Below are 25,885 nucleotides of genomic sequence, written 5' to 3'. Positions count from 1 at the left end.
TAAGTGTAAGCAATTTTGTCTTTTTATCATTGTTATCATCAGTTGGGTTAAGCTGTCCTAACGTAAATCACTGAGTGTAAGAGTTTGATCAGCCTGTTCTGATCTCAAATTCCCAAACCCTGACAGCTTACTGTAGTGATTGGAACCAGGTGGATCTCATTGGCCATGAGATCCTTAATTGGGGTTGTTAACCTGAGCCAATCAGGGAGTCTTGGCTGACAGATATAAGCAGGAGATCAACTGTCATTGCTGTTGTTTCTTTATATCTTTATGTGAAACTGGGATTTGAGGTTTGTCCTGGCTTTGCTCCTCTCCCTTGTAAAATTGCTGTCTCTTGTTTCAGCTGTAAATGTAACTGTTTGTTTGTTGTAAACTGTTTTTGTAATGTGATTAATAAAATAAAACAAAAATAAGCAGGAGATTTAGAGCCCGGGTGTCCTTTGAGAAGGAGCACGCGGTGTCCACCAACACCCTGGAGTTGTTCAGGGAGAGGTGGCCGCCGCAGGGAGTGGAGTGCATTATTTCTCCCTCCAACTCTATTTTGATTTAGTCCCTACCCTCCCCTTCACTGTTTTTGATCACACAGCACTGCCCTTTGATGTGAAGGGCAGTGTTGTCACTGGCCACCCGGGTGTTTTCCTATCTTCCTGGTGGTGGAAATTGAATAAAGATTCATTCACTTTGTGTCTCTCACTGTGTCTCACACCTGCACACACACACCATGGGTGCTGGGGAAAAAATAAGCACTACCGCAGTTGGGCGGTAGTGTGGGGGTTAATAGAAATAAAAAAAAACAGGAGATGGGTGTTTCCTTTCTTCCTGGTGGTGGAAATTTGAAAAAAAAAATATAAACAGGAGTTTGCATTGCCCTTTAAAAAATAAGCAGTAGATTCAGAGCCTGGGTGTCTCTGGAGAAGGAGCTCGCGGTGCCCACCAACACCCTTGAGCTGTTCAGGGAGAGGTGGGCGCCGCAGAGAGTGGAGTATATTATTTCCCCCTCCAACTCTATTTTGATTTAATCCCTACCCTTTAATCCCTGCCCTCCCCTTCACAGTTTGATCACACAGCATTGCCCTTTGATGAGAAGGGCACTGCTTGTCACTGGCCACTTGGGTGTTTCCTTTCTTCCTGGTGGTGGAAATTTGAATAAAGATTCGTGCACCTTGTGTCTCTCACTGTGTCTCACACCTGCACACACACAATATGGGTGCGGGGGAAAAATAAGCACTACCGCAGTTAGGTGGTAGTGTGGGGGTAATAAAAAAAATAAACAGGAGATTCAGAGCCTGGGTGTCTCTGGAGGAGGAGCACGCAGTGTCAACCAACACCCTTGAGCTGTTCAGGGAGAGGTGGGCACCGCAGAAAATGGAGTATATGATTTCCCCCTCCAACTCTATTTTGATTTAATCCCTGCCCTCCCCTTCACTGTTTGATCACGCAGCATTGCCCTCTAAGAAGGACACTGCTTGTCACTGGCCACTTGGGTGTTTGCTTTGTTCCTGGTGATGGAAATCGAATAAAGATTTGTACACCTTGTGTCTTTCACTGTGTCCCACACCTGCACACACAAAAAAAAAGAGATTCAGAAAGTCTCTTGATTCTAGGTCAGAGCCCATATACGAACCATATGTAAATAAAGAGCAACTTGGTGACAGAATACATGCTATAGTACATTTACCCACTATAGTATTGTATTTCTACCTATTTCTATCTAATTAAGTCAAATTAAGTCGATCTGAAGAAAGGTCAGTGGACCTGAAACATTAACTTTGATTTCACTTCACAGATCTGTCAGACCTGCAGACATTACCCAGCAATTTCTACTTTTTGTTGTCAAAGTTTAGTTAACATAGTCTTAGGGTAGTCAGATAGATTCATAGTCATAGATCATTTTGTGATATTTTCAACCGATTTTATCTTTAATGAAAAGCTATCACAAATTATTTTTCTGAATTTAACAATATTGGGTAAATGTATTCCAAAGGGTAATTCAAACCCGTGATTTATGATTACTGTTACACATGTCATCAGGAACGTCACAGGAACATTCCTGGTCTGACAGCTGAACTCCAGTTGAATACAAGTGTTATTGGGGTAAACAAAAGCTTTCACTTCCTGGCTCACTCAATTCAGAAGTCGAGATATTTCCTGGATTTAATCATTTCTGGAAGTTTAATACCATTACATCTCTGGAGCTCCATCCTTTAAAATCCTAGGACGCAATCCATCAGGCCCAGGGTCTTTAACCCCATTAGCTTCCCAAGAAATATTTCTCTAGTGATAGCTGTTGTATTTATTTTCCTCCCCTATTCTCACCACTCGATTATTTAGCACTTTCGAAATGCTATTAGTGTTCTTTTGGAGACTAATGCATGGTACTTATTCAATTTTCTACCATTTTCTAGTTCCCCATTATTAATGCCCCAGCCTCCTTCTCTAAAGGGCTTTATGTTTACTATCACCACTCTCTTCCTTTTCATATATTTAAATAAGCTCTTGCTGACTGTTTTGATATTACTTGCTGGTTTACAGGCATAGCTTATTTTCTCCCTCTTTATTGTTGTTTGGTTATATTTTAATGGTTTTTAGAGTGCTCCCAATTCTCTGGTTAATCACTAATCTTTGCCACATTTCTTAACATTGTTGATTGGCCATGGTTGGTTTTTCCCGTCAATAGAATCCTTCCTTACTGGGACATAACATTGTTGTTTAGGAGAAAGTGAGGACTGCAGATGCTGGAGATCAGAGCTGAAAAATGTGTTGCTGGAAAAGCGCAGCAGGTCAGGCAGCATTCAAGGAGCAGGAGAATCGACGTTTCGGGCATAAGCCCTTCTTCAGGGGCTTGTTTGTCATGAACTATTTTCTTAAATGACTGCTGTCAATCATCTTTTCTCCGAAACTCCTTTCCCAGCTGACTACAGTCAACTCTGCCCTCTCTCATTTATGATTAAACCTTATTTAGGTTTAGTACAGTTGTTTCCAACCCAAGTTCCTCACCATCAAACTGAATGCTAAATTCTACCATGTGATGGTCACTGTTTTCTTAGGGATCTTTTACTCGGAGATCATGTATTAAAACTGCCTCATTACACATCACCAGATCCAAAGCAGTCTGATCCATGGTTGGATCCACAACATATTATTCTAGGAAACTGTCCTTATTACACTCTGTGAATTATTCATCATGACTTCCTCTGCCAACAGATGAACTCAATCTACATGAAGACTAAAATCACCCGTGACTAATGTATTGTCTTTTTTATATACACTTATTATCTCCTGATTTATTCTCTAATCCATTATATTGCTACTGTTAGGGATCCTTTAAAGTCTGACCACTATCTTCTTGCCCTTTTCATTTCTTATCTCCATCCATATGGATTCTACATAATCAGATTCAAGACCATATCTTGCTCTTGTACTAATTCCATCCTGTACCAACAACGCTATCTCGTGACACTTTCTAATCTGCCTGTCCTTTTAAAAAACACCTGAAGGTTTAGTTCCCAGTTTTGATCTCCTTGTGACTGCCGCTGTCGCTAGAACAGTATGCCCATTAGGCCCTATTTGCCCTGTCAATCTTTCTCTTCTGTCTTTTCTCTTCTGCCAGTGTCCCAGAGCAATGCAGGGGTGATCAGTGCCTGGAGTGGGATTGCAGCCGGCAGCCTGGAGCGGAGTGGGGGTGGCTAGTGGACTGGAATAGAGTGGGGACAGCCAGTGGCCTGGAGAGGGGACTGTGGCCAATGGTCTGGACCAGAGTGGGGACGGCCAGCGTCTAGAATGAAGATAGGTACTGGTTGAGAACCAGTGGCGCTCAGTCAGATCATGTGGAATCTCTTATAGAAAGACTATAGTATCTATCTTTTTAGCTTTACTTCTTATTTTCCTAACTTGCACTGATGTTTTGCATATCTGTAAGGTGGGGCAACATTTTTCTTAACTTTCTCTACACTTTTGTAGCTAGGATTTGTACCTGGACACTTTGTACCTGAGATGGCGCGATGTGTTGGCGATATTGTACACTTTTCACTGTATTCTTGTACTTTTGTAACCTGACTACACGTGACAATAAACCTAATTCTAATTCTAAATTCAATTCTTTGGTTTTGTTCTGAATATTATGTGCATTTAAAGTGCTTACTTTGCAATCTTGGACATTTCCCTTTGGTTCAGGGCAGTGAGAAAGGAGTTATCCCCCACACGTTTCTTGATCCAGAGCTCAAAAGCAATTCTGCTGTAAAGAAGCAGCATTACCAACTGGGGCAGCAGGAACAGTGCCACCAGAATGAAAACAGCGTAGGCTTTTCGGAGTGAAGCAGAGTTCCAGCACTCGAGGCAGGAGACGTACCGACGTTCATAGAGAAAATCATACTTCACCTGTGAATAAAAAGGACTGCCTGTTATTTTTTAAAGCAGCTTATTTTTGCTGAATAAGCTAAATAACTACTTAAACATATTTTACCAAAATATTGCTATTTGCACAGCAAGTGAGGCAATAATTTTATTTCAGCTCAGATTTTACAGCAGTGAGATTGGTGTTGTGAATTTTGCCAGTTACCTAACCATTACACTAACTCATAGTCACGTGCTTTCTGACCTGTACTGTCTCCTCACTTGGGAAATGCCTCAGATTTAAAATAAATATAACTGAATTCATATTAGAAGTGCCTCAAGGTCTTTGTTAAGCAATGTTTGACATTGAGCCACATAAGCCAATACTACGGTCGATAACAGAAAGCAATAGTTTTTCTCGGTATAGTCATTCTTGGGCATGGGAAAGGGCAGGATGTGTTGCTCATCCCTAGTTGCGCTAGTGAGCTCCCTTTTGCCACTAACTTACTACTTATTTCTATTCATGTCTCAGACCACTGCTGTCCATCTGGTGTCAGTAAATACACAGGGCTGTTAGAGAGGGAGAGAGGGCCAGCAATTTGACCTGGCAACAGTGAAGGAGTAGTGATCTCCACCCCCCCTTCCAATCAGGTAAGTGAGTAGTGCTGTATTGAGAATGTCACATGGTGAATAATACAGACCTCATGGTCTTGGGCATGGGTTGGAACCTCACCATGACAGATGGTTGAAATTTGGGTTCAATAAAATCCATCAATAAAGCATAATAAAGACCGTATCCACTATCAAGTCTTATGAAAACCTATCTGCTTCACTAATCTCCTTTAGGGAAGGAAATCTGACATCCTTACCTGATCTGTGTATATGTAACTCAAGGCAGGGTGATTGACTCTACAGCAGTTCAAGTGAAGTACAGGTAGACAACACTAGCCATATCTCCGTACAAAAATGAAGAATCAACGTGAACTACATACAAGTTGCACTGCAGCAATTCACCAGAGCTGGTCTGATAGCACCATCTAAACCATGACCTCTACCACCTAGAAGGACCTACCTGGATGGAGTCAATTTAGGGCAGCACGATGGCTCAGCGGTTAGCACCACTGCCTCACAGCGCCAGGGACCCTGGTTCAATTCCACCTGTCAGTGTGGAGTTTGCACAGATGTTGCCCCTGTGTCTGTGTGGGTTTCCTCTGTATCATCCGGTTTCCTCCCACAGTTGAAAGATGTGCAGGTGAGGTGGATTGGCCATGACAAATGACCCATAGTGTCCAGGAATGTGCAGATTAGGTGAATTAGCCATGCAGGGTTTCAGGTTTGGGGTAGGTCTGTGTGGGGTGCTCTTCTGAAGGGTGGGTGTGGACTCAATGGGGCAGATGTGTGATCAGAACTGTGCGATCAGAACAAATGTGCCTCCACGCTGTAGGGATTCTATGATGACAAGGGTAGCAGATACATGGGAACACCTGCGCTCGTAAGTTGTCCTCTAAGCCAGTCACTATCCTGCTTTGGAATTATATTCCTGCTCATTCTCTGTCAATGGATCAAAATCATGAAACCCTTTCAGATGTAGGTTTGCCCATTGAGCTGGAAGGTTCATTTTCAGACATTTCATCACACTACTAGGTAACATCTTCAGTGGGCCTCAGGCAAAGCACTGCTGAAAATTCCCTGCTTTCTGTTTATATCTTTGGGTTTCTTTGGGTTGGTGATGTCATTTCCTGTGATGATGTTATTTCCTGTGGTGATTTCACTTCCTGTTCCTTTTCTCAGGGGGTGGTAGATGGAGTCTAACTCGATGTGTTTGTTGATAGAGTTCGATTGAAATCCTCTCTGTAACAACATTGCAGGTCTATGTGCAGCACTGGGAGTGCTGTTCATCACCACTGTCCCAAGGGCAATAGGGATAGGTAGTAAATGCTGGCCCAGACAGTGACACTGTATCCTGTGAAAGAATTAAAAGCACATTTCAAGGTCAGGATGATGAATAACTTGGAAGGTAACTTCCAAGTGATCGGGACTACTGCCCTCACATTCTCAGAGGTAAAGATCAAAGGCTGAAGGGGGACACTCAAAGTATAGAGAGAGATGTGGAAAGGTATAAGGAGGAAATTTTAGAGCTTAGGGCTTTGGCAATGCAAAACATAGCCACCACTGGGGAAAGGATCAAAATCAGAACTTGAAGCGTACAGAGATCTTGGGAAGATATAGGACTGGAGTTAAAGATCTATGAGTGAGGGAGATGAACAGTTTGGTGTAAAAAAAAAGAGATGAGAACTTTAAAAATTGAGTCTGTAAGCACAGGAATGAATGGGAGTTCAAATACAGTCCATGGGCCTTGAGATGAACTCAAGTTTATGGAGGATGGAAGTAGGACCCCACCCAGGAAAACTTTGGGATCTTCAAGTCTAAAGTAAGAAAAAGTATGGTTGAAGTTTCTGGAGCTGGGAAGAAATGTTTTGTGTTCACAACAAAGCTGGATGATCATGAGAATTCATTGCCTGTTTAAATGGGAAATAAACAGACAGACGTGTTAGAAACTTAAAGAACAGACAGTCACCGAGTAGGGTGAGCTGGCACTGTCACAAGGGGGAGATGTACACTCTTAGTAATGGGGCAGATGTGTGATTAGAACTGTATGGTCAGAACAAATGTGACACCAATGTTACAGGTGGGTTAGTTCAACCTCAGACCAGTGAGATGGAGTCAGCGGTTAGACAACAGTTTGTGGCTGCGGTCTAAAGGCATGGCTTCTCTAGATTTAGTCAAAGTAATTTTCTGATCATCCATTACCAGAGGCTATATGAGTAGTTTGATAAATTAGATTCAGTGGATGGATCAAGAGATGATACTGAGGTAGTCAGTATATACAGTGTTATTGTCTGAGGGTGAATAGAGATAAATGTTGGAGCAGAAAGGGAAGAAATTGTGCACCTCATGCTCAAGGAAAAGTTAATCTCTTCTGTTCATCTCTATAACTTCCTCTAGGCTCTAACTTTCCGTAATATCTGCACATCTTCATTCCGTCATCCAGTACATCTCCCATCGTAGCTGCTCCACATGTTATCGGCTGCACGGACCTTAAGCTCTGAAGATTCCACCGTAAACCTTTCTCGCTGGTTATGTCTCTCCCCCCTCCTTTAGGTCTATCCTTAAAACTGACCTCTTTGACCAAGACTTCTCTCACGTGCCCTGATGTCTCTTTTTGTAGGCGAAAGTGAGGACTGCAGATGCTGGAGATTAGAGTCAAGAGTGTGGTGCTGGAAAAGCACAGCAGGTCAGGCAGCATCCGAGGAGCAGGAAAATCAACGTTTCAGGCAAAAGCCCTTCATCAGGAATGAGGCTGGGAGTCTTGGGGGTGGAGAGATTTTTTTGTAGCTCCACGCCAAATTGTTTTTGAGGCACTCGTGGATGTTTTAACAAGCCTAAACTTGCTTTAGAAATACAAAATCGGGCCATTAACTGAGCAACCCATTTTTATGTACACATACGCACACAGATATATATATCACAAAGGTTAATGTCTCCTCGATCTTAAGGTGAAATGACCAACAGAGATGAGATTGGCCAATGGACATTTCTGCTGTACTATAGATCTTCTTGATCTTTTCAAAACATTCTGTAGAATATTCTGAAAAGGAAGGATCAGGTTGGATTCATGCCCATGTGATCTGGATGCCAAACAGAAGAAACTATTGAAATGTCAAAAAAAAAAGGCAAGCGATAGTCTTAAAATTCTTGTGATATCCCTGGAGTATGGGAGGAGGCGAATCAGCCCATTGAGTCTGCACTGATCCTCTGAACAGCATTTACTCCCCATAACCCCACATGCCATGGCTAACCCACACATCTATGAACACTACAGGGTATTTTTTATCATGGCCAATCCACCTAACCTGCTCATCTTTGGATGTGGGAGGAAACCAGAGCACCCAAACAAAACTTATGCCGCCAAAGGGAGAACATGCAAATTTCAGACAGACAGACAAATCGCCTGAGGCTCAAGTCGAACCCAGGTCTCTGGCGCTGAGGGAGCAGTGCTAACCACTGTGTTACACAGACTCGCAAATCAGTAGAGAAAACTGCTTTGGCTAACAACGATGCCATAATGCTAACAAGAGTTAATTTTTCTGTTGAAAGAAAAACCAAACAAAAGGGTCTCTTGGCATTCATGAAACAAAACATACTCATCTACAAAGGTGAAAACTGGATCTTGATAACTTGGCCTGAATGAAATGTTTTTTTTCTCCTGCTATGATGGGGGAGTTGAGTCTGCTTCAAAGCTGTATATTATAGTTCTTTGGAACTGTTTCGGTAATATTTCATGTCTCACAGAGAAGAATGGAGCATAGCAATTTGATTTGAAAGACATATCTCAGTTGCATTAATTCATTCATATGAAAGTACCTTTCCTTTAGTTTGGTTTAGATTAGATTACATTACAGTGTGGAAACAGGCCCTTCGGCCCAACAAGTCCACACCGCCCCGCCGAAGCGCAACCCACCCATACCCCTACATTTACCCCTTACCTAACACTACGGGCAATTTAGCATAGCCAATTCACCTGACCTGCACATCTTTGGACTGTGGGAGGAAACCCACGCAGACACGGGGAGAACGTGCAAACTCCACACAGTCAGTCGCCTGAGGCGGGAATTGAACCCGGGTCTCTGGCGCTGTGAGGCAGCAGTGCTAACCACTGTGCCACCGTGCCGCCCACTTAGTTTGTGTGCAAAATTAATGTTCAATTAATGTTGATTAAATTTGTTTGGTAAAGTATGAGTCTTAAAGCACTTCTCTTCATGAGTTACTAGGAAGTACTGCTTTTAAGCACCAGGCTCTCATTATTTGTGAGTTTTGAGAAGATTGTATCTCATTATTTGTATTTTAAATTGAATAAATGAATCCAGAATGTTTTATTTTGAATAATGCATTAATACAAAGTAAATGAGAGAACTTGCCTCAAGTTGTTGAACGTACAACATAGGAGATCCAACAATTACAGCCACTGCCCATGCGAATCCTGGCAATGAAAAGTATGTTAGCACTGTTCATCCTGAACTCATTTCCAGTCAAATTACGAAAACAAAACATATATAATCACGGGAGGATGGCATAGATGGAGCGTTTAGTTATGCTGTTTTTACTGTGATACATAGTTTCCTAGGCCTAATTCTGCCATGCTCATATATACCAATAGTCTGAGAATTGGGACTACAATTTATCGAAACTGCCTGGTCGCGGTTCTGGTTGCTTATCCCTAATTTCAACACAAACTGGGAGCAATTGGCCATAAAGCGCTAAAAAAGCAAGGAATTTTAGACATTAAGCCCAAATCCGCTTAAGATGGCCTTTTCCCTGATCTCGTACCTGAATCGCTTCTCAATTCTGTCAGCTCCCCAATCTCCATTCCTTCTTTTTCCCATTTCACTCACACCAAAAAAGAGAATGTTTTGAGATTGCAGGCTCTGCATTTTGAAATTTGTAACAAACTGCAGCTGTCTGAAGTTGGAGAGCTGTTTCCGGGTGGTCTTCCTTCAACTCAAGAACACCTAAAGCTACTCAAATTGATTATGTATCCATCTCATTGTGCTAACAGTGACATTGCCTGACACAATCTAAATGTGCATCACTTGATTTGTCCAAGTGGCAAAACACACGTGGTATCTTAGCTATATAGCAGTCCCACTTCCATCACATGGAATTTTTAAAAATTGGTCCCTCACACCAACCTCTAGTCTCCGCCAAACCTGCCTGCTGTTTTTGCGCCATCCACAAAACCTTGACACAACACTATGGGATCATCGTCTGCCTGGAGGTGAGTCGTTGCCTCATAACTGGGAGGACACTTGCGGTGCAATGGTAGAATCCCCAGCTCTGAGCTGGGTTCATATCCCATCTGCTCCAGAAGTGTGTCAAAACATCTCTGAACAGGTTAGAAAATGGAGCTCAGTTTCAGAGTGTCTTCCTGCGGTGACACTGACGCAAGCTAAAGGGATAAGCAATCTGAGGGCCAGTGTTCCTGTGTAACAAATGCCTCCAATTGGCTGAGGCCGATGGTAAGACACAACCTTACATTGCTCGGTCATGTTAAAAGCTTAATCACTGATTAGAGTCATAACTGATTGTATTTATGGGTGGCTCAATGACTAGCCCTGCTGCCTCATAGTACCAGGGGCCCAGACCCGATTCCAGCCTTGGAGGATTGTCTGTGTGGAGTTTGCATATTCTCCCCATGTCTGCATGGGTTTCCTCCAGGGGCTCTGGTTACTTTCTGTGATGTGCAAGTTAGGTGGATTGGCCATGGGTTACGCAGGGTGACAGGGATGCGGGTGGGATGCTCTTTGAAGGGTCAGTGCAGACACAATGGGCTAAATGGCCTGTTTCTGCACCGTAGGGATTCTATGCTTCTGATCTCTGATAGCTTTATGGCCAATTGCTCCCAGTTTGTGTTGAAATTAGGGATAAGCAACCAGAACCGTGACCATGCAGTTTCGATAAATTGTAGTAAGATATATCTCTAATATATCTTAATATATCAGATATATTAAGATGGAAAGTCTCTGGGCTGGTTTTCTCCTCCGACACAGGAAGTGCTGATGTTTTGAGCTGTTGGTCTGAGTTGTGTGGGTGCTGCTAATATCTGCTTAACAGAGTTGAGATCATCAATGTGCAATAGGAGTGGAAATGTGAGTACACTGGGCTGGCTGGACATAGAGCATCTCCACATGAGCACTCTGCCCACTCGCCTGATAGTGTCCACTGCCAACCTCCTACCACCCAACTTTGCCATTTCGGCTCAGTTTTGGGCATCACTGCAAAGTCTGATAATTGTTGCCCATTCCCAATCGCTCTTGAATTGAATGGCTTTATAGGTCATTTCAGAGGTCAGTTAAAGGTCAACCACATTGCTGAGATCTGGAGTCACATGTAGGCCAGACCAGGTAAAAACAGCAGATTTCCTTCTCTAAAGCACTTCAGTGAACCAGATGGGTTTTACTGATAATCAAGAGTGGTTACATGGTCACCATTAAATTAGCTTTTAATCCCCCTCTTGGCCCACTGGATTGCAATCCAATGACATTGGCACTATGCCAACACCTCCCTAGTGTAGGTTTTACCTGCAATGTGCCAAAAGGAGGGACTGAGTGAGATGGAAGAGGTTAAAAGAGTTGTTAGTGGAGATGGAGCAGTAGTAGATATGGTGAGGTATCCCCAGTAGAAACACTGAGGGCAAGAAGACTCGGAACTTGGAGGATGAAGTTGCTGAGGGCCATTGAGTGGAGATGCTGCAGGAAATAGTGGGAATTGTGGACCAGTAGCTTGGTGATTGACATAACTCCGTGCAGGCCCAGTATCCCATCACCAATTCACCCTTTACTTACATGTGCATATTACATGACACTGACCTAGGCAGCACGGAGCCGGCTCCTACAGTGAGCAGAACCACTGACTGTCCTGTTTATATCTATCAGTGAGGCCTCCCCGATTGGCCTAGGTTAACAGCCCCAATCAGGGAACTCACATTGAACGAGGTCCACCTTGCTGACCTCTGCATATCACTGCAGTGATCTTACTGTGCAGTGGCAGGATTAGAATGACTAGGAGGTAGTGGGAAGAAGATGGTAGCATTGCTGTGACTTTCTTCCTGGCATTGCTGGACATTTTGCTTTGTCTGAGAGGTAGGGGTGCTGTCTGGGAAGGGGCTGCCTGGGGATTAGTAGAGTGATTTCCCAATCTGCTAGTTTCCAGCTTGCCTCTCCAACAGCGCCTCCAAGACCCTGTCTAAAATACAGAGTGCAAGTTTCCCTTCTAGGTCATGTCCTCAATGATAATGGATCAAGCATCACAGTGAGACGTGCTGTTCCTGTGGGCAGTACTGTAGCTCAGTGGTTAGCGTTACTGACTCACAGCGCCAGTGACCCGAGTTCCATTCCACCCTTGGGCAACAGTCTATATGGAATTTGCACGTTCTCCGTGTCTGTGTGGGTTTCCTCCGATTGCTCTGGTTTCCTCCAACAGTCCAAAGACGTGGAGCTTATTTGGATTTTAGGGTTACCAGGATGGTTAGGTGGGTCTGGGTGGCGTGCTCTTGGGAGGTTGGTATGGATTCAAAGGGCCAAATGGCCTGCTCCCACACTGAGGGGATTCTATGACCTGCTGTTTCAATGTGGCTTCACCAACAAGAACCTCCTGGCAGTGGTTAGCACTCCTGCCACACGATTGCAAGAGGACTGTTGTATAATGAGCGAGCTGAAGAGAAAATGGCATGAGAAAATTCAACATTGGCCACAGCCGACTATGAATCTCAACAAATACAATACTTTGCCAAAAGAAAAGTCCAGTCCATTGCCTCCAATTGACAGCACAGCACTTTTCATTGTCTCAATGGCTTTGGCACTCTTACAGATTTGGTTGGTGAGCAAAGCCTAACTCCGCTACAATCGGTTGGCACCAACATTGCTTCCAATCTTCTGACCGGCTTTCGAGAATACTTGGTCGGCAATTGGCATACTGACACGCCAATCGTCATGCAAGGAACATTGGTGTAGTGCACCTTGGAGGGAATGATTGCACTGTCATACAATGAGTGTGCAAGAACTTGGTTAATCAGAATTTACCAGTCCAGATCTTTAGCTTACCACGGGCAAACTTCCATTAGATTTCCTATCCAACCAGACACAACTTCTCTACAACTGGCACTTCAGGTTATCTGAGATTGGCTTATTGTGATTTCACTGTAATTGAATTTAAGTTCTATAGGGTAACTGTAATAGGATTTGAACCCCAGCCCCAGAGGAGTAGGCTAATCACTCTTCCAATGACAGTATCACCACGTTATCATCTTATGCATAATTAGGATGTACAGAAGACCTACCGAGCATTTTGCATGCCCTTGTGTTCAGGTAATGCCTTCTCAGTGGGTGCACTATTCCTTCATATCGCTCCACTGCTATACACGTCATTGTTAGGACGCAGCTCACCACAGCTGTAGTCTGAACAAAAGGAACCATCTTGCAGACAAAAGTGCCTGGAAATTAGAAATCAGATGAAAGGTTGAAAAATTATCAGCTGTACATCTGATACTTTGTACATCTATCAAACAATATCAAACCAGTTGGTACTGCAGGATTTAATTAGATGGATGTTCAGTTCTTAAGTGGCTACTAGCAAAGGCGCATTCAACAGGGAAAAAGTGTATTAATTACTTAGACTTTATTCCATATAGCTCAGAGCTCCAACTTTCTACAGAGATCTACAAATTGACCAGCCAGTGCACAAACAATGGAAGTTACTATGCATAACAAGCTAGATGGATCTGCTCAAGGCTGTAACAGCAGTAAGGATAGATTACATCTAGTCATAGAGTCATAGAGATGTACAGCACGGAAACAGATCCTTTGGTCCAACCTGCCCATGCCGACCAGATATCCCAACCCAATCTAGTCCCACCTGCCAGCACCCGGCCCATATCCCTCCAAACCCTTCCTATACATATACCCATCCAAATGCCTCTTAAATGTTGCAATTGTACCAGCCTTCACCACTTCCTCTGGCAGCTCATTCCATACCCGTACCACCCCCTGTGTGAAAAAGTTGACCCTTAGGTCTCTTTTATATCTTTCCCCTCTCACCCTAAACCTATGCCCTCTAGTTCTGGATTCCCCCACCCCAGGGAAAAGACTTTGTCTATTTAACCTATCCATGCTCCTCATAATTTTGCAAACCTCTATAAAAGCCTACTGCACTTGGTGTCCCAGGCAGTCTCCCATCCAAGTACTATCCAGGCCTGAGTCTGCTTAGTTATCAAGATCAGATGAGATCAGGCATTTTCAGACTAGCATGGCTGTGTTCATTTGCATTAACAAGTAAACTTCCTTTCAGATCTACCCCATAGATGATATCCTAAAGGGAAATCTTATGTTTTGGTTTTAGAAAAGGTCTTTATTTTCAGTCTTTAAAATAAAGATGACTTTAAGTATTTGCTGTGGAATACCATTTCTGATCTATTTTTTGACTGTAAAGGTACTTCTATAGCGCCCCACACTTTACACCCCCTGAGTCATGTTGCATAATTGGACAAGGTTGATTGGCCAAGAATCTCCAATGGAAGCAAACCTCCTCGCTCTCTCCTAGAACACTAACAATTGTTTCTTTGCTACAGAGTGTGGGCTAAGTTTGACCAAAGGGCCTTTCAACTCAATCCTCCTTTTCTTCAAAGGTCTTCAGCAGAAAGAACTGTCAGAGTTCTGGCCAGTGGCCAAGAGATCCTATGATGTGATGGTAGTGCTCTACCTCTGAGCCAGGAGGTCTGTGTTCAAGCCTCACCTGTTCTAGAGGGTATCATGCCATCTCTGAATAGGTTGGTTTGAAAATACCAACAACCAAACCAATATTTTCCCTTTTTTTTCATGTGCAGAAGTTAAAATTAACTGAGCTGGAGTATTCCCTCCCCCCTCAGCTTGCAACCCGGAAATAAAACACAAGCCCCCCATCCTCAAGTTCTCTCATTTTATTCCTCAAACCATCTTCCTCAAGCTTCAATCTATTGCTTGGGGCTTTACTAAAGCCACTGAGCCTCCTGCTAAGGGAATTACTGAAAAAGACATGTTTAACAGGAGTGAGTTTCATCAAGATGAAAGATCCTGCTCCAAGAGACAGTCAAATTCAACATCTTTCTGGTTGTTGAATGTTATAATATTCACTATTTCAGAATCACAGCAGTGTTATAGTGTAGAAGGAGGCTGTTTGATCCATTGTTGATGCACCCAACTCGTTAACAGAGCATACATAATGCCAATCTCCTACTTTCTCTCCATACTCATACCCAAAGCAAAATTCCAACACCAATCCTTCGGGAACACCACTTTCAACTTGTCTCCAGTCTGAGAAATGTCCATCTCTACCTCCCCTCTATTTCCTATCTTTTAGCCAACTTCAAATCCATACTGCTATGGGCCATCAATTTCAAATATTTCTAATTTACTAACTAACCAGTGTGTGGCACTGTATCAAATGCTTTCTGAAATATACTACATCTACAGCACAAGAATTCATCCCACTGCCTCTGTCACCTCGTAGAAGAAATGAATTAAATTTGGCAGACATGTCCTGCTAGTAGAAAGTGAGAACTGCAGATGCTGGAGATCAGAGTTAAGAGTGTGGTGCTGAAAAAGCACAACTAGTCAGGCAGGATCTGAGGAGCAGGAGAATCGACATTTTGGGCATAAGCCCATCATCAGGAATCCAGAATTTTTGTAGCTATTCCAGAAAGTAAAAAGTTTATTAAATTGTTCAATTTAAAAAAAAAGTCACAATCAGATTTCTGAGACTTGATTATCTCTTCATCTCCTTAAACAATGTGATTTAAAGATCAAGAAACAAATAAAGGAAAGACTAAGGAGGAGGGAGGAGGCAACAAATGCTGGTACAGGAAGGCAAATAAAGAGAGCAATGAGAAGATTGGATTAAGAGCAACGAAAGAGATAAAATGGAGAAGCATGATATAAAATTTAATAGTTTTAACACCTCAAAACTATTCAGAACATGAAAGAATGAGACTGTGTGCTTGTAACTGTTTGTGTATTGGACAAGCAAGATTAATTGGCAATTATTAATAATTATGTTATTAAAAGGGTACTTATGCTGTTACTTATTTTGTTTAACTTTCTATAGAAAGGTCAATGGACAACTAATGTGCACAATATATTTACTCACAGTTTCACAGTAGATGCTGTGTCAGCAAAGTTAACAGTAGACACTGGCTAATTGAACGGCAATCTGCAATGATTTATAATTCATTGAATATTGTTAGGAACACATCCACATCCAGATTGCGACATCTGGAAAATGAAACTGTTTGGACCTTTCTGGATTGAAGAGAGCTTTATTGTGAACTTGAAGAGAAATCCTAGAATCTAAGTTGCTGTTGTCTAGCAAAAGCCTCTGGTGTTTTGGTTAATGTTTTGCCACAGACTTGGCAGGGGTAAGGTTAAAAAAATCTGGCAGGAGGTAAAACATCTAGATTAGATTACTTACAGTGTGAAAACAGGCCCTTCGGCCCAACAAGTCCACACTGACCCGCCGAAGCGCAACCCACCCAGACCCATTCCTCTACATTTACCCCTTCACCTAACACTACGGGGAATTGTGGGAGGAAACCGGAGCACCCGGAGGAAACCCACGCATACCCGGGGAGAATGTGCAAACTCCACACAGACAGTCACCTAAGGTGGGAATTGAATCCAGGTCTCTGGCGCTGTGAGGTGTCTGTCTGTCTGTCTCTCTCTCTCTCTCTGTCTCTGTCTGTCTGTCTGTCTCTCTCTCTCTGTCTCTCTCTCTTAATCAGTAAAAGACAGCCGAGTGGTATTTTTATTGAACTATCAATGAGAGACCCAAGTAACATTCTGGGAACTTGGTTTCAATCCTGCCATGGCAGGTGGTAGAATTTGAATTCAATTTTCAAAAAAGAGTCCATGTAGGTTGCTAGGGAAAAACCCATCTGATTCACTAATGTCCTTTAGAAAAGAAAACTGCCATCCTTACCTGGTCTGGCCTACATGTGACTCCAGACCCATAGCAATGTGGTTGACTGTTAACTGTCGTCTGGGCCATTAAGGATGAGCAATAGATGCTAGCCTAGACAGTGACACCCTTATCCCATGAATGAATAACAAAACAAAAACTTCAAGGAATCAGAGAAACTTCCAGAAATAAGGTTCTCTGATCTGCTCATAAACCTTGGAAGCTGTACCGAACACTTAACTCTAAGAACTAGGTCAAACTGACCTTCTCCCAGACCCAAGGTTGTCCTGTCCAACAGCAACATGTTCTCATTATCACAAAACCAAAAGGTAGTCAACTCAATCTACTCTTTTAGCTTGGAATCTTGATCTTGATAGTGACTCTTAATGTTGTTTCCTTTTACTATTTTTCCCATCCATAATACCTCTGCACAGTTGTGTTCATTTGTCCTGTCAGTGCAAGAGTATGTATTTTCAGAATTAAGGTGGACAGATTTTACTTCTGTACACAGGTTTAGTCGATAACCACTTTCACTGCTTATTTTATTGAGAGATTTTGTGAATAATAATTGTTATTGTTGAGTTCGCTGAATAAACCTGGTAAAAGCCTCTTTTGTAAGAAGATAAAATTGACTATTTTCATGATGGTATAAAACATTTACTCTTTTCTTGAGGCTTGATACCAGTGCAGGAGATTTTGTTTGTTATGTTCCGCTCATCATCTGTGCTTCAATAAAAGCATGAGTTTCTCAGAAGCCATTAGTTTCAGCAAATGCAAGCCTTGAATTTCATCATGGATGGAGAACCCATTAACTTGTTAGTTAATTGCTTTGACAGAAAATAACACAAAATTTCATTACTTTCGTGGTGATTTCGTGGTTCCTTGAAAGTATATCCTTCATTGTAGGATAGCGAAGAAGGCATTTGGGATGCTTGCCTTTGTTGGTCAGAGCATTGAGTATAGGCGTTGGGAGGTCATGTTGCAGCTATAAAGGACATTGGAAGGCTGTTGTGAAACTTGAAAGGATTCAGAAAAGATTTACAAGGATGTTGCCAGGGTTGGAGGATTTGAGCTTTAGGGAGAGGCTGAATAGGCTGGGACTGTTTTCCCTGGAGTGTCAGAGGCTGAGGGGTGACCTTACAGAGGTTTATAAAATCATGAGGGACATGGATAGGATAAATAGACAAGATCTTTTTCCTGGGGTGGGGAGTCGAACTAGAGGCCATAGGTTTAGGGTGAGGGGAAAAGTTATAAAAGGGACCTAAGGGGCAATTTTTTTCACACAGAGTGTGGTGCATGTATGGGAACAGCTGCCAGCGGAAGTGGAGGCTGGTACAATTACAGTATTTAAAAGGCATCTGGATGGGTATAGGAAGAGGAAAAGTTTAGAGGGTTTTTTGCCAAGTGCTGGCAAATGGGACTAGATTAGGTTAGGTTATCTTGCCAGCATGGATAAGTTGGACTGAAGGGTCTGTTTCCTTGCTGTACATCTCTATGATTATGACTTGATAATAAAAGAACATTAAATGTCCAACCCCATCTTGAGTAGGACACACCCGAATGAAAGTATGCAGTTTGTGGAATTCCTCTTACTTGGTAAAGACAAGGTTCACTTCATTAAGCTTATTAAATAGGTCATCGAAATGACCCTGCAAAACCTGGAAGTACAGGCAGAGTTATTTTTATTGAATGGTTTCTCAGATGTTGGTTAGGCCAGTATTTACTACTATACCTAGCTGGCGTTCAGAAGATATTGGGGAGCTGCCTTCCTGAACTGCTTCGATTGTAAAGCAGTAACATTCTGCTTGGAAGGCGGTTCCCGGATTTTGATCCAGTGACAGTGAAGGAACAGCGATAGATTTCCAAGTCAGGATGGTGAGTGGCTTGGAGGGGAACTTGCAGGTGGTGGTGCTCCCATGAAGCTGCTGCCTTTGACCTTCTAGATGGTGGAGGTCTTGCTGAGTTAGTGCAGTGCATTCTTACAGGTGGTACACCCATTGTGCATTGTGCATTGTGCATTGGGGTGAATGGTGACTCAGATTGAGCTGATCAATATTATGAAACAGTTCTACTCAATGTTGAAGGTAGCTCAAAGCCACAACTATCTGCTCGCTGTAGGTTTCTCATGCTAAGATCCCAAATTTACACAGCACGGAAACATGGGGTGAGCTTAGTGGCAGAAGTTTTTGGGGAGTACACAACTTTACCAACAATTTTAAATGAGGAAAGAGACAGAGTGTTTGCTAGCATGGGGTAAAGATAGCAACCTCTCCCTCAAAGTTAACAAAATGGAAGAGCTGGTCCTTGACTTCAGGAAGTGAGATGGAGGGCATGGCCCTGTCTACATCAATGGAGCTGAGGTGGAGAGCATCAAGTTCCTGGGAGTGACAATCACCAACAATCTCTCCTGGTCTACCTAAAATGGTCAGGAAAGCACAACAATGCCTCTACTTCCTCAGGAGGCTCAGGAAGTTCGGCTGGTCCATAAAGACACTTACTAATTTTTACGGATGCACCATATAAAGCATTCTATACAGGTGCATCAAGGGTTGGCCTGGAAACTGCTCTGCCTAGTTCCATAAAATAAAATTACAGAGCGTTACAAACACAGCCCTGTCCATGTCCCAAGCCAACCTCCCATTCATTGACTCGAAAAGGCAGCCATCAAAGACCCCTCCCACCCCAGTTATAATCTCTTCCAACCTCTTCCATCAGACAGAAGATACAAAAGCTTAAACACACCTACCAACCAATTCATGAACAGCTTCTTCCCCACTGTTAATGGACTACTGAATGGACATTTCAAATCTTAAACTTAATGTTGATCTTGCTCTTTATGCACCTTCTGTGCAACTGTAAGATTGTATTCCTCGCTCTGTCTTATTACCCGAATGCACTCTGTATGATATGATCTGCCTGTACTGCATGCAAAACAAAGCTTTTCACTGTACCCGGGTACGTGCGGCAATAATAAATCCGATTAAAGAAAATACACCCTAGACTCTGCTCTCTTGACACTGTTGTTGTAAACGCACTCACTCTCTCTGAAGGAGAGAGTCAGAGGATTTTACCTGCAGTTTAGTGACAGCGTCAATGCCTTGCACCATCTGAGATCCAAAAAGCTCTGTACTTTTCGGTTCTTCTACAGCAAGAACTGCAGATATGGAGTTGTCCAGAATTGTAGACCGGGCTATAACATATAATTAAAAAGTAGAATTCGTCCAGTAACTTTCTCAGAAAGGGGTTGTTTCCTGGGTACATTGGGATAATATTGCAAATTCAATTCTGGATTTCAGGAGAAAATTGTAGAATCATCTGATGTTTAAAAAGAAAATGCAGGGAGAAGGGAGGAAGAATGGAATATTGGAATTGCTAATGGAGAGCAAGACTCCACAGTGGGATGCCCTCCTACTGGGTACAAACTATACTATCATTCTGAGTCGTTTCCTTTTGCTGTCCTTCATGGTCTTTCAACACAGTGCAGAAAGGCACATCAAATCCAATCCTACAGTTCTCAACGGCATTGATGTAATCACAGTCTTGTAAAGGCATCAGCTAAAAACAAACTAACCACAGCCGCAGTGCTGTAAATCAAGTCAGCTTTCTCCTTGTTCATTGGCAACAAAGACACTGCGGCCAAGTATCAGTGAGGTCACTATTAATAAGCCCAACTACATTGTGACAGCATACTTCATTGGTGCAAGGGAAAACTAGCCAGAACTCAGGAGTAACTTTGTGATGGATGACAGGAGTTTGTAAAATTCACTCAATTAAACATTCACGGAATTACTCAACAAGAACACACAGATGTCCCCGGCATGAATGCAGCCCCAGGAAATTATCGTGAGGCTTTGATGCTCATTCATTTTACTTTACAAACACAAGACAAGAATCTTTTTTGCAAAATTTCAGTTGACTTATTGGGAATTGTGCACAAATTTAAAATTCTTGAATGTGTTTATCCTCAGAGATACTTACAGTCATTGGCTTAAGGCAAACTTCTGCAGTAAAAGGGTGAGGAAAGCCAGTGAGTTATGCATGTACTCTACAGCTGTCAGCCCTAGCACTCTTGTGGGACAGTGGTAAAGACTCTGCCTCTGAGCCATGCAATTTGTGTTCAAGTCCCATCTGTTCCAGAGGTCTGCAATGACATCTCTGAACAGCTTGATGAAAAATATCATAGAATCCCTACAGTGTGAAAACAGGCCATTTGGCCCAACAAGTCCACACCGACCCTCCAAAGAATATCCCAACCAGATCTGTTCCTCTACCCTACATTTCCCCTGACTAATGCACCTAGCTTACACATCCCTGAATGCTATGGGCAAGTTAGCATGGTCAATTCACCTAACCTGCACATCTTTGGAATGTGGGAGGAAACCAGAGCAAACCCGCAGAGATACAGGGAGAACGTGCAGAGTCCACACAGACAGTCACCCAAGGCTGAAATTGAACCTAGGTCCCTGGCACTGTGAGGTAGCAGCGCTAACCACTGAGCCACCATACCACCCTGTTATATGTTATAGCTGTCAGGTCTGCGCACTTCACTTCTCACTACGAGTCTATCCAGGCTTATATTTGTGATGATACTGTGACCTTAAGAATGCATTTGAATAGCATCAGGGTATGAGGCATTGAAAAGCTTCTATAATGATGGGTTTTTAACCATACTAGGTTTAAAGTGAATTACATCCATTTCTTGCCCTCTGGCAATCAATGCAATAAAACAGTACAGTCCATGGATAAACACAGTGCTGAGGCCAGCATAATGTAGAATGAAACTACACTTTCTAAAGGCAGTGTTATATTTTATCCTGGTTTTTTTCAAATAGAGGTTTTAAGGCACAAGCGTTGAACCATCTACCAAAAACCACTAAAGCAAATACATGTGAGGCCTTGGAGTTTTTTTTTTAAAGTTGGAACAATAGAAGCAGCCTGGCAGGGTGTGGCCAGCTCTCACAAAGCAAGCATTTCAGGTTTTTGTTTTGAAGTTTTAGGTTTAGCTTTAAGTAATTGCTGTTGTGGGCTTGAGGAAGAAGCTATCTTTTCCCTCTCTCAGTTACAGCTAGAAGCTAGGGTTTCTCTCTGCTGCTGGGTTACTTGTGAGGCAAATCTATTTTTCTGTACTTTCCTTTTTACCAATGGGTATGTTTATGGGATGTTACTATATTGAAACAGTTAATTAGTATTAGTTACTGTACCTATTGTTCTGTTAAGTTTGCCAATAGAGTTAAGTTCTTCTAAATTCCTCTTTCTTTGGTTGTATTTTAATTATAGTGTTTAATTAAATTGTGTTTTCTTAACATCAAGTAGTTTGACCACTTGCATTGTATCTGGAACACGGCATTTTACATTTGCCTTTAAACATAAGAAAAAGTTAGGGTCTATGTTACCTTCTTCAAATATTTTCAGGGGGGAACTGGTCTGGTCCATAACATGAATTGATGAAAACTGGATGTAAAATTAAGCCCAGAATTTTGACAACTGTAGAAACACAGACTGTAACTTGCATAAGCAATTATTTTTCTCATTGTAGCCTGCTCTTTTTTTTCCATTTCTGTGAATAGATTTGAATAATGTCAAGGCATGAGGCATTGAAAAGCTTCTACAATGATGGGTTTTTAACCATACTAGACTTAAAGTTAATTACATCCATTTCTTGCTCTCCGTTAATCAATGCAAGAAAACAGTATAGCCCATGGATAAAGACAGTGCTGAGGCCAGCATAACGCAGACTGAAACTATACTTTCTAAAGGCAGCCTCATAAAGGGAAGGTGCACCCATAGCTCCTGGAAAAATCTGCACACAGAGCAATAGCTCCAAGTGATGCTGAAAGGTTTAATAATGGAGGCCGAGAGGAGGAGAGAGATGATGTGTCCATTGCAGGGTGGGGATGGGGGGGGGTGGGGAGGGGGCGGGACCGGCAGGACTTCCTCAAGAAACACCCTCAGAAGGAACTGGGAGTAGCCACACCCAAAGCAACTCAATTCAGAAGGTCTGTCCTAAGTTAAAAAGAAGTGCAATAATCTCACACAATTGATCAAGGTCAATGTTTGTATCTTCATATGGAATCTCCTCCGCACTCCACTTCCAAAACCTCATACTGCTCAATGCATCACATCCTCACTTCTCGCCTATTAGCGATCAGGACTTGTGCCTCTAACATTTTGATGGTCAGCCTTGTCCATCACACACACGTACCAATACTGCCAGCCTCCCTGTAACCTCTGGCAACTTGCACACAAAACACCCAAACTTATCACAATGGACTCGGACTTTCTTCTCTCTGTCTTGCAGGTCAGGATCGACATAACCACAGAGAACTGGCAGGAGGGCAGTTATACTGAGCTCCATAAAGGAGACATACTCCACATTATAGGGACGGCAATCACACAGGCTGCTGCATTTGGGGTTACAGGGCATGTTCCCACCTTCTAAAATCCCACTTAAGTGCAAGCTCCAGTTGGGGTGTTCACAGACGTCCTGGCTTTGCAATTGCTCCCCTATTCCCTCCTCCCAAGCCTGTGGGGAACACAATTCTATGTTCAGGCTCCCACCACCTTCGGTCTGACAGGATCTTCACACACACACCCCCTCCCCCACCCCAAGTTGTTGCCCCTCTGCTGGCTGTCACAGGCCGTTGCTGCCTTTGCTGGGTAGACCCATCCGAAACCAGGAGGTGAACACCCAGAGCAGTGAGGCCATCTTCAGTGCACTCCACTAACTGTGCTGGAGTTACGGGAGTGTAGCTCTGCACATGAGCAATTGCGCAGGTAAGGTCCTCCCCACCTCAGGCACTGAGCAAGACACGCTGAGGTGAATATATCAGTTTCATACAGCTTATTGGAAGGGTCATCAGATCAAACTGTTCTGGAATATTTCCCTCTGTGTCCCTTATTTTGGGATTTTGGCCAAGGTGATGCTATGACGACTAGTAACAATGGAAGAGAGAAATGGGGACAAACAGGGATGTTTCAGGAGGACTAGAATCACTAATTAATATCTCTTTCTCCCATCTTTGCCCTTTCTCTTCCTCCTCTCCATGAGCAAAGCTTTCCTCTCTACTGCCTGTGCCTCATCTACACCATTTCCCTTTTCCCTCTCTACAACCTGTACCTCATCTTCAATCTTTCCCTCTTCCTATGACGAATCATCAATCTTTCCCTCTGTGCCTCATCTCCATGGCCTGTTGAAGGTCATAAGGGATGGAATACAGATATTAGTCTTCAATGCCAACTCTTCATGACTTTACTCCTTTCGGACATGCTTAGTAGCCAACCTTAGAGCAAAGGTATGATTCCTATTACTCTACTAATGACCCATAATGCAGCTGAACACACGTTTAATTGCTGGTGTTGAAAGGGTGGGGGAGAGGTGTGCTCATGTGACCCCAAAGACAGAAATGGCAGTTTAGCTCCAATTTAGCACTAGATGCTGTTTGATGTCATGATCTGCCTATTTTGATGGCTTTTTGAGCACACACAGCACACAAACCAGGGCACTCTTCTAAGTCTGGCCACAACATAAATGGGTAGAAGCATTTTTGGAGTTGCAGTCTTCCATAGTGCCAGCACCAGCAACCTCTGGAGTCCAGTCAGAGTGAATAACAAGTAGATGGCATGAAATGTTCACTGTCACGCCTAATGAAGGAATACATCATGGAAATAATAATGCTTCCTCAAGCCCCAGTGGTTTAAACCCATTATTATGCTTTGACATATACCAGTAAGACTGACGGAATTACTGAATGTAAGTCAAAGCCAACTAGATATGGATAATAAGTGCTAGCCAACTAACAATGCCCACAAGTGAACAAAATAAGTACATATTCAAAATAATGGCACACAACAGGAAGTAATTCCACCAAGTATAACTGTTTTGATGACACTACCGTAGGAAATTTTAACCACGTGGTTCCTTGGGTGCTCTGTTGGTCATTGCGTAGTTTGGTATATTTTCAGATCTAGCTCTGCCATTGGAACCATCTGTTGTGCCCTAGGTAGGATCACTGCCAACCATTCTTCTTCTTGGAATTAGTCTGAGTTACAAGTGGTGAAGGATAGCCACACAAAGTCTTCTGCAGAAGCGAGACTCAGTTTTGAAAAACACAGTAAGTTTACTATACAGCACAGTACGCAATAGATAGTTCCAGTACTTCTGCTTTTCTTCCTATATCTATGCATGGGATGTGGATGCCCAGCATTTATTGCCCAGTTCCTAATGGACACTTGCACTGAGTAGCTTGCTAGGACCATTTCAGGGGACAGTTAATAGTCAACCACATTGCTGTGGGTCTGGAGTCACATGTAAACCAGACCAGGTAAGGATGGCAAATTTCCTTCCGTAAAGGACATTCGTGAACCAGATGGGTCTTAACCATAATTGTTACATGGTCCCTCGCTTTTCATCCCAAACTTTCTTTGATTCACATTTCACCGTCTGCCACTGTGGAATTTTAACCCATACCTCTTGTTTGTGCAGTCCATGTAGCACCCTCAGTCCTGGAGGAACACTGACTTGTTTTTACTGTATCAGTTGTATTTAGTAGAAATGACAGATAAAAGTTACTCTACTCTACTCTATTCTAGTCTAGCATTTGCCTGGCTCTCTAGATTGCTGATCCATTAACAATATCACCACCTCACTGTGCTTTGTCAGAACTCAAGCTGTTTGTCACAGACATGCACATTAACTTTAACTACACAGCACTTAGCACTGAACTAAAACCAAACTACCTCCACCCTACCAACCTTCGCATAAACCAAATCATCTGCCGACATTTCCGCCACCTCCAAACGGACCCCACCACCTGGGATATATTTCCCTCCCCACCCCTTTCCGCCCTCCGTGACTACCTGGTCAGGACAACGCCCCCCTACAATCCACCCTCCCGTCCTGGCACCTTCCCCTGCCACCGCAGGAATTGCAAAACCTGCGATGCACCTCCTCCCTCACCTCCATCCAAGGCCCTAAAGGAGCCTTCCACATCCATCAACGTTTTACCTGCAC

General features: G+C 43.0%; 1 protein-coding gene across 1 annotated transcript in view; it reads right to left on the bottom strand.

Annotated features, from left to right (window-relative positions):
• The window catches only part of LOC122541704 (pyroglutamylated RF-amide peptide receptor-like), a 63,509-nt gene that overhangs the window by 9,937 nt on the left and 27,687 nt on the right, over nt 1–25,885 (bottom strand). The window contains exons 2-4 of the mRNA XM_043678595.2: nt 13,229–13,381; nt 9,312–9,373; nt 4,142–4,377 (exon numbers count right to left, since the gene is read on the bottom strand). Coding sequence (XP_043534530.2) covers nt 4,142–4,377; nt 9,312–9,373; nt 13,229–13,381 — 451 coding nt within the window. The remainder of the gene's footprint in view (nt 1–4,141; nt 4,378–9,311; nt 9,374–13,228; nt 13,382–25,885) is intronic.

Source organism: Chiloscyllium plagiosum, unplaced genomic scaffold (assembly GCF_037043375.1).
Source record: "Chiloscyllium plagiosum isolate Xiang-an unplaced genomic scaffold, Cpla_swu_hap1 HiC_scaffold_43, whole genome shotgun sequence".
Classification (NCBI taxonomy): domain Eukaryota; kingdom Metazoa; phylum Chordata; class Chondrichthyes; order Orectolobiformes; family Hemiscylliidae; genus Chiloscyllium; species Chiloscyllium plagiosum.
Note: the sequence above shows the minus strand (reverse complement) of the source record. Positions and strands in the feature narration are given on the sequence as shown.